The sequence below is a fragment of the Rutidosis leptorrhynchoides genome, chromosome 5 (genome assembly GCF_046630445.1).
Source record: "Rutidosis leptorrhynchoides isolate AG116_Rl617_1_P2 chromosome 5, CSIRO_AGI_Rlap_v1, whole genome shotgun sequence".
NCBI classification, from domain to species: Eukaryota; Viridiplantae; Streptophyta; class Magnoliopsida; order Asterales; family Asteraceae; genus Rutidosis; species Rutidosis leptorrhynchoides.
Genome location: NC_092337.1, coordinates 19919112 through 19928665, shown reverse-complemented (window position 1 = coordinate 19928665; position 9554 = coordinate 19919112). Strand labels below are relative to the sequence as shown.

Genomic DNA, 9554 nt, shown 5'->3' with positions numbered 1-9554 from the left:
TCATAGAGAATGCACGGTTAGGCCTAGAACATGTGAAGAGGTGGCTGAGATTGAGAAGGCTAAAACTGTTAAAGTAAATGATAGTGAGGGTTATCAGGAGGTGAAATATAAGAATGTTGGGAATAGAAATGAAAGGGTGTTTATTGGTAACAATGTTGGGAATAAAAAAGAATGGCAAAAGAAAAAGGAAAATAACTAAAAAGAGAATGGAAAAGGTAATTTTCAGAATGATAATATAGGGAAAAAGCAAAAAGAGATTCCTGTATCTTCAAAAGCAAGGGAGCAAATCCATAATAAGAATTCATTCGCAGCCTTATCTGACAATGATTGTGAGATGAATGATGATCCTATGATAGATAAGAGGAAAATTGTAGATGGTTTTATCCGCAGAAAGCAACAACCATCTGTATCAGAAACAAGGAATTGGAATTATGATATGATCCAGTATTTTCAATCGCAATGGGAAGCTTTATCTAGGAAACAGGCTGGAGGTGATGATGAGGATGTAGTAGGAATTGAGGGATTTACTACTGATTTGCATATGGTAATAGAGAGTTAGACAGCTTAGAGAGCTCCTCAAAGGGCTAGTTCTCACTCTGTTTTGGGTAGAATGCTTCCTCTGCTTTCAGTAAAAATCCCAAATATTCTCGAGGCACGATTCCCAGCTTAAAGGAATGGCCTAGATCATCAGTACCTGGAAACCCTTCTATGGGCAATCCCTAGTGATTGGTGCCCCACCCATCATTCCCTATACCCTTATGGGTGGGTTGTAGAACAGAGAAAGCAGACCGGCATCTGTTATTCCTGGTCTTACCCTGTGAAGCAAAAGCATTTTCCTGATTCTAGCGAAAGTTCCCCGGAAGTTTAGTTGAAGTCGTGACACCGACCTCGTTTAACACCATGCTTTATGTAGCTAATGAACTCAATGGAAGAGATAAAGGTATCTTGGGTCAATAATGACCCATTCTCTTTGAACTTGTAAATATGGAGTTAAGAATGGCCACTTGGAATATTAGAGGTCTTTGTGATAAGAATAAGCAAAATGAAATTAGAAAGTTAATTGTTGATGAGCAGCTGAGTTTGTGTACAATCTTGGAGACTCATTTAATTGCTGCTAATGTCAAAGGGGTATGTGAAAAAGTATTTAATAATTGGGAATGGATTTCAAATAGCAGTTTTAGTCGCAACAGCTGCAGAATTATAGTTGGTTAGAATCCTGATAGAATAAATCTGCTGAGTGTTCATGTGACAAGGTAAGTTATTCTATGCAAAATTGAGTCAAGATCAAATCATATAAGCTTCTATTGCAGTTTTGTTTATGGTAGCAACTCTGGCAGGGAAAGGAAAGAGCTATGGGATGCTCTTGAAGGGCATAAAAGTATTATAGGGAATCAGCCATGGGTTATAAAGGGTGACTTTAATGTCACTTTGGATGTAAGTGAACATACTGCTGGAGGATCCTCAATGACTGGTGAGATGAATGACTTCAAAGATTGTGTAAATAAGATTGAAATGGAGGATATATGCAGCACTGGATTTATGTATACATGGACTAAATCTCTAAAAAATCCTAGGTGTGGTGTTGTGAAGAAACTGGATAGGATCATGATTAATGATGTGTTTACTGATAAATTGCATCATGCCCATGGAATTTTCTTGCCATATATGATTTATGATCATAATCCAGCCATCTTGATTATTCCTAATATGGTGGAGAAGAAGAAGAAGAAATCTTTTAGATTTATGAACCATGTAGCTGATAAGAATGAGTTTCTTCATGTGGTTGAGGAAGGTTGGTCAAAACAAATAGGTGGCTGCCATATGTACAGAGTGGTCAAAAAGCTGAAAATGTTGAAAGGTGACTTAAAGAATCTTAACTGGAGTAATGGGAATGTTTTTGATAAGGTGAAAGTTTGTAAAGATTTGTTATCTGAAGCTCAAAAAGCAGTTGATAAAGATCCTCATAATGTGGTCTTGAGAAAGGTAGCAGTGGAAGCTATAAACAACTATCAAAATGCCTTAAAAGATGAGAATACCCTGCTACAGCAAAAAGCTAAAATAAAGTGGCTAAGTGATGGTGATAAGAATACAGCTTTCTTTCATAGTACTCTTAAAGCTAGAAAGCATAAAGGGAGAGTTGAGAGTATTTGTGATGAAACAGGTACTAGAATTTATGGTGATGAGATCTCAAATCAATTTGTTAAGTACTGTAAGAATTTTTTGGGGGTGGCAGTTAATACTAAACCTCTTGATGACTTGGGTGATGTGTTTCAAAACAAATTGACTCTTGAGGAAGCTGAAAGTATGATTTGTGAAGTAACAGATGAAGAAATAAAAGAAGCTATATTTGACATAGATAGTAATAAGGCATCCGGGCCTGATGGGTATTCTTCATGCTTTTTTAAGAAGGCTTGGAGCATTGTGGGAAAAGATGTATGCCTAGCTATTAAGGAATTTTTTAGCTCAGGAAAATTATTGACTGAAGTTAATGCTACACTTATAGCCTTGATCCCTAAAGTTCCAACTCCTAACCTGGTAGCTGAATTCAGACCCATAGCCTGCTGCAATGTGCTGTATAAATGTATCAGCAAAATTCTAACAAATAGAATTAAAGATGGGCTTAAGAAGATTGTAAGCTGGAATCAGAGTGCCTTTATTCTAGGCAGGCAGATTCAAGATAACATTCTGCTGACACAAGAACTTCTAAAAGGCTATAATAGGGGTAATGGGGTTAATAAGTGTGCCATGAAAATAGATATCCAAAAAGCTTACGACACTGTAAGCTGGGATTTTTTAGAAAAACTTTTGATCAAGTTTGGATTTCATGATAAGATGGTCAGATGGATAATGGTGTGTATTACATCTCCTGCTTTCTCAATATGTATCAATGGTGATATTTGTGGATATTTCAAAGGTAGGAGGGGTTTAAGACAGGGTGACCCTATATCCCCATATCTTTTCACATTGGTAATGGAAGTATTAAACTTGATTGTAAATGATGCCATTCAGAAGTCAAAGGTATTCAAGTACCATTATGGTTGTAAAAAAGTGAAAGTTGCACAATTATGCTTTGCGGATGATCTGCTTATGCTTTGTCATGGTGATCTAAACTCAGTTGAAGTGATTAAAAAGGCTATTGATGTGTTTAGTGAGGTCTCAGGTTTGCACCCTAATCTTAAGAAAAGTACAATCTTCTTTTGCAATGTACCTGCGCCAGAAAAACAAAAGATTTTAAAAATTCTGCCCTTCTCTGTTGGTAAACTGCCTATGAGGTATTTAGGGGTGCCATTGCTTGCTAAAAAGCTAAGTGTTGGAGATTGCAAAGGGTTGATTGATCAAGTGAAAGACAAGGTGGACAGCTGGAAAAATAAAAAATTGTCTTTTGCAGGAAGATTACAATTGATTGCTTCTGTTTTGGGGTCCATGCAAGTCTATTGGGCCTCAGTTTATAGCCTTCCAAAAACTGTGATTAAGGATATTGAAAAAGTTTTTAAGGGATTCTTATGGTGCCAAGGTAAGCTTACTAAAGGGAGAGCCAAAGTGGCATGGAAGATTGTTTGTCAACCTAAAGACCAAGGAGGACTTGGTTTAAAACCATTGCAACAGTGGAATGAAGTCTTATTGGTCAAGCAATTATGGAAAATCATTGAACAAAAGGACTCGTTATGGATTAATTGGGTGAATGTGGTCAAGTTAAAAGATAGAAATATTTGGAATGTTGAGGCTTCTGCTAAAGACAGCTGGGGGTGGAAAAAGTTGCTGGAGCTAAGAGATAAAGTAAGGCCTCGTGTGTTTCATAAGATTGGCGATGGATTAAAAACTTCTGCTTGGCATGATAAGTGGAATGTTATTGGTCCTTTAAATGATATAGTTAGTGCAAGAGATCATTATGATGCAAGGTTTTCAAAGGATTTAAAAGTGGCTGACTTGATTCATGATAATAAGTGGGTGTGGCCTGATGATTGGTTGATAAGATTTCCTAGGTTGCAAATGCTACAAGTTCCAGTTTTTAATGCTAATATGAAAGATGAAGTGGTTTGGGTGACTAATGATGGGAGTAAAGTTAAATACAGTACTGCACAGGCATGAAGAGATTTGAAGGAAAATAATAATATTGTAAGGTGGCACCATGTGGTATGGTTTTCATGTAGTAACCCGAAACAGTCTTTTATCTTGTGGTTGGCAATTCTAGGCAAACTCATGACGCAAGATAGGATGCTGAAGTGGAATGCAACTGGTAACTATGCTTGTCCTCTTTGTGGTACATGCCTAGACTCTCACTCACATTTGTTCTTTGAATGTGTTTTTACTAAAAAGGTATGGATTAGTATGAAAAAGAAGTTGTTGTTTAGAGGGTTGAGTAATAATCTGGTAGATATTGTGCAAAATTTGGCAAATTATCATTTTAGAAAAGACATTTGGGGTGTTATTAATTGATTCACTGTTGCTGCTGTGGTGTACCATATTTGGCAAAAAAGAAATGGGAGAATTTTTAACAAGCCTCTAAGAAATAAAAATGATTTGGTGAAAATCATCAAAGACAATATTGAGATGCAGTTATTGACTCTAAAAGTCAAAGAGAATAATGCTGTGAAAGTTGCAGCAAAGGGGTGGGGTTTCATTTTGGTGAATGGAAAATTTTAGAAGAATTAAAGTGGGTTTGTCTTTTGTTGTTATGGCTGAGGCTATTTGTAGTTTGTTGCTTTTGATTTTGCAGTTTTCAATCTTTAGTGTTGCCTTTTTAGGTGTGCATGGGATATTTGTTTGATCCCTTGTATTTGTGTATGTTCTGTATCCTTGGTTTGATATAATATATATCTTTTTTGCCTAAATTTTTTTTTTTTTTGAGAAACATGAGAAGTATGAAAACATAATTAAAGCAGTGAATACGAAACACAATATGCCCAAAACAACAATCAAAAATCCCTTAAAAAAAGAAATCAAAGTCTACTAGCACTCTAGGATTCCATGATACATATTAATAGATGAATTCGAAATTTTTTAATGTCATAAATGTATTTATTTTTCCAGGATTCCATGTATCACCTATTCACCATTCATACTTAGTTATGTTGTACACATGTTTGAATTGTGTAGATAATGATGATTGTAACTATATATTTAATATATTTAATCAGTCATTATTTATTTCATACATTTTATTGAATTACATTACGTCAAACGATCGGATATAACCTGGATACGTGACCTAATGTAAATCGGTCGGATATAACCTGATTACGTGACCTAATCCAAATCTAATCCGAATCTAACCCGAACCCTAACCCAAACCCAAACCCAGCCCAAGCCCTAAATATCTTGACCACCGATTCATTTCTTAACAGTAACAACTCCACCGCTATAAATTCCTCTTTACCTACGCCACCGTAATACTTCCTCAATCTTGTTGTAAACCACCGTTCCGGTTTCCGATTTAACCGGAACCGTCAATTTACGATTACCTCTACCGTTCGTTCATCGGCGATAGATAGATAGGTCGTAAAATACATACCCTACGGTATTATTTGTATAATTAATAATTATATTATTAAATATTAAAAATAAATAAATAAATAATGGCGAAAAAAAGGAAATCGTTAGCAACGAGTCTCGATGAAGTCGATCGAACCATGTATTCGACCTTTTGCAATGCAGCAAATTCGCTGTCGCAGCTTTATTCTCAAGCCATGAGCCAGCAGAAGCTTTCGTTTTTGTCCGGTGAACGCCATGGATTGGTATATATCTAAAATCTAGTTTTTATTAGTTTTTGTTTATATAAGTTTGTCAGATTATTATGTGCCATGTTTTTGTATTGCTTTTTTTAATTTTTTTTTTTATAAACCCTAGGATTATTATTCGATTAGTTCACGTGGTTGTTTGTATGTACAAATTGATTAGATTGAATGGCGAGTTATGTGTTTATGGCGAAGGTTTGATTCTTATTTGATGTTCGATTGAGCAGTCGATTTACAATTGATGTTTTTTCTAGATTTTGGGGCTATTTGAATTAGCTGTTCTATGGAGCCTTTAAGCTTATTTGCCATACCTTTTTTTTGACTTTTTTTAGCTTATTGAGATGAATTAAAACCTAATTAATGGAACTTATTGGAAAAGGCTTTTAAGTGCGGTAACCTAGTAATCGTGAGCTTTATTACCCAAAGTCTCCTAATATCTCACATGATTGTATTTAAAGTTATTGAGCTAGATTATCTAGGGCTTTGGGACCTTGCGGATTAAGATTATGTGATGTCTCTGAAAGCAATGATATACCTTTTTTAGGGGTAACGATCATATAATTTCCATGTAACGTGAAGTTGAGACATAAACATTTGACGCTGTTTGGTACATGTTAAAGCACCTGACTGGTAGCTGTTGTAGCTGCAATCGCACAAATTGTGTATTGATTGTGCCCTCACATCTACCAAATTGGTATAAATAGTGTTGTTGACCTTAAGTCCTTGCGGGGAATAGATTATCTATATATTGCCGATCTTTACATATAGGGAATAAATCATTTACTTATTACTACGTATTAAACAAAACCTTGTTATTTTACTGTGTATTGGTTGCGTTTACCAAAAGGATGCACTGTTTCTCATTTTACTGTATTTTTATTACTCTAAAAGTGATGCTGCATTTGTTTATTGTGATGTGAATGGTCTCTTCTTGTAATAACGTGGCCGATCTTATTGTCTCTCTTGTATGTCATAACACGGTCAATCTTATGGTCTCTCTTCATGTATGCACAAGCTTGTGACCTTTATCTGACGAAACTAATTATTAATGCTTACCTTATGTTGAGGGTCTGGGCTAGATTGAATCTTTCCAATTTTGATTGTCGACAAATTATTAACTAAAATTCCAATTTGCAGGAAAAGCTCTATCAATGGATTTCAAAGCAAGATGCAGAAGGATTGCGAGTGACCTCAGAAGACATACTAGCGTATATCGAGGTATTTATTTTATTTCTTACTGGATGTGACATTTCGTTACATATCATATGGACCCCTACGAACATCATATTGTATCAATAATTTGTTTTGCATTATTCAGTTTGTGAGTTTGATTATTTCTATTGGTTGTACATGTATGTGTGTGTGTTTGTGTGAGTGTATAATATATATACATTAAACATAGATTCTGTGAAATTTAATATCGATACATAACTTGATGGAGTATATTGCTGTGCAGGCTGAACTGGATTCGTCTGTAGAGGAACCACAAATAGGTCCAAGAACTACACAGCAGAACCAGCAGCACACACAAGTGTCAAACCCGTTTATAAATTCCGGATCGTCTAGCGTGTCCCCAGGATTCCGATCTGATCACATTGATCAATCATCCAAAAACTACATTTTCTCCAATGCTTTATCAAGCCCAGTTCGTCGTAGCCTTCAGAACTATCATATTATGCAGGAAGGAAACAGTGTCAAGAACAATGATCATCAAGATTCTACAATGGACATGAATGCAGATAGCACGGGTCATGATTCTACTCATTAACAACTTTTCTGTTCCATCTATATTCACATATGTGTTTTGAGTGCTTAAAAACGTCAAAAGAAAGAAGGAACAAACAGTTTTTTTCAAAGATTAAACACGTGGTGAAAGTCGGAGTCGAATTTGGTGAAGAAAAAGCAGGTGATCTATCTGTGGGTAGAGAAACACATACTATTCTCATAGGAGAGTGCAGTTGTGTGGATCTTTTCATGTTATTTGTAATTTGTAAAGTGTTCTTTTTTTAGTTTTACATGTATGCAACATTGGGATATTTGGATTGCTACTGTTTCATCTTTATGCATATGTATTTGTCTTTGTTTTGTTTTAAAAATTTTAAATCTTTTTAAGATGAAAAAGATTATTAAAGGGACACTTGTAAAAAATAACCTGATTACTCGTCGATTTTGTTTTGATTTTTCGAAATTCGTTTAAATAGTCGGTTAACGAAAATTGATGGGTCAAAGTCAAATTTGTTAATTAAACTCGGTCAAAGTTAAAATTAGTCAACGTTTTAACATGAATTTATATTCTAGAGTTTTTGACCAAAATTAACAATTTTAGACAACCACCTTCTATATTTACATATATAAATTTTAAAATTTAATATTTAAATGTATAAAGTACAATTCTATTAATTTTTGAATTGTCGATTACTCATTTCAAAGTCCCGTTGATTAATATTGCAAACCTTCGGGGTGGGTACTTGGGTTACATGTACTGTTTCATTTTTGGCATCTGTTAAAACAAGTTGGGCTTCTTAAACATTGTTTCAAAACATGTGTATCGGCAGGGACATGTTAGCCCTGTGTTACCTTTGTCAACCCATTCAGCGGTCCCCGGTAGCCCACTGGAGCCTGGCGAAACACCATCACCCATTTTCCCACAGCATGCCAGGCCCGATAAACGAACCTGCATTGTCATTGTTTCAATCTTCGCATGCGTGGGACCAAGAGATCATTTGGGTCCGGTAAGAATGGGTTTTGATCCAATTATTTGGAAAATTCTCACCTAGTGGGAATCGAACCCTCACCTCTCCTAAGGGAGAGTGAGTCATTCACCACTAGGCTATTGGCCCATTCTTCTTCTTATTAATGTTAGTACTTATTAATGTTAGTAGGCTGGTATATGAAAGATAGATATGGGCCCATTCTTTGTCAAATTATCTACGAGTATATATTATTAATACGCAATATGAATATTAATAACAACTCAAAGTAATTACTCCATTAAAATTCTAATTTTATTCTAGTAATCATATAAAAAAATGTCATTGAATTATTTGACCAGGTGACATGAAAGATGAGTTGAACCATTTGTTTAGGTGAATGGGCCAAGAATTTTAAGTGCTTGTTGCATATATTGTAACTTGCAAGTAATTGTTTTGATGCTGCTTTAGAAATCACACAATATTCAATTAAACATAAAGGTTTATAAACTTTGGAACAAGGCCACCTTCCTTTCTTTTATTATTTCTTTTTTGTTCTTTATTAAGTTGACAATGTCATCATAACCACACCATGAATCGACCAAACATTATATAATTTTAAAGTATGTTAAATGTCCACTTTTGGCATTTTTAAAGCTAGATTCCTAAAAAGTAACAAAAGACTACAGAAGTTTTATGCTACTTTTGTGATCATGCGAATAGTTTCCCCCAACATGGTCTCACCAATTGTTTTGTTAAGACATATCTACATACTTCATGCTAGTTGTACCGATAGTTATTTCATTTTAAAGTTGTTAATCATCAGCGGTGTTTGTACTTGTGTATCTACCGTTAATAAAGTACAGTAATATTTAGATACATCTTAAGTAAGCAATATTAAATACCTCATATTAAGGTAAAGGAAATTTGTTTTATTTTAACTGGTTGAAAATACCAAGTGTCCCGATTTATGCAAGTCACTTTGGTATATTGTTTAGAGATGAAGATTTTAAATTACTAATAAGTGTTATAGCAAAGTGTTCTTGGCACACGACATGTGACTATATGGCACACATTAAATTTTATTTAACGGAAGCTATTATTTTTTTCAAATATTAGATTTTGTAAT

The 9554-nt window shown here is 34.8% G+C and overlaps 1 protein-coding gene across 1 annotated transcript; it reads left to right on the top strand.

The window, feature by feature from the left end:
* The first annotated feature begins 5355 nt into the window (after positions 1–5355).
* Positions 5356–7815, top strand: LOC139848077 (uncharacterized). The gene is made up of 3 exons (XM_071837803.1): positions 5356–5735; positions 6873–6953; positions 7192–7815. Exons 1-3 carry the CDS (start codon positions 5577–5579, stop codon positions 7501–7503), a joined length of 552 nt encoding a protein of 183 aa, XP_071693904.1. The 5' UTR covers positions 5356–5576; the 3' UTR covers positions 7504–7815.
* Positions 7816–9554: the final 1739 nt, after the last annotated feature.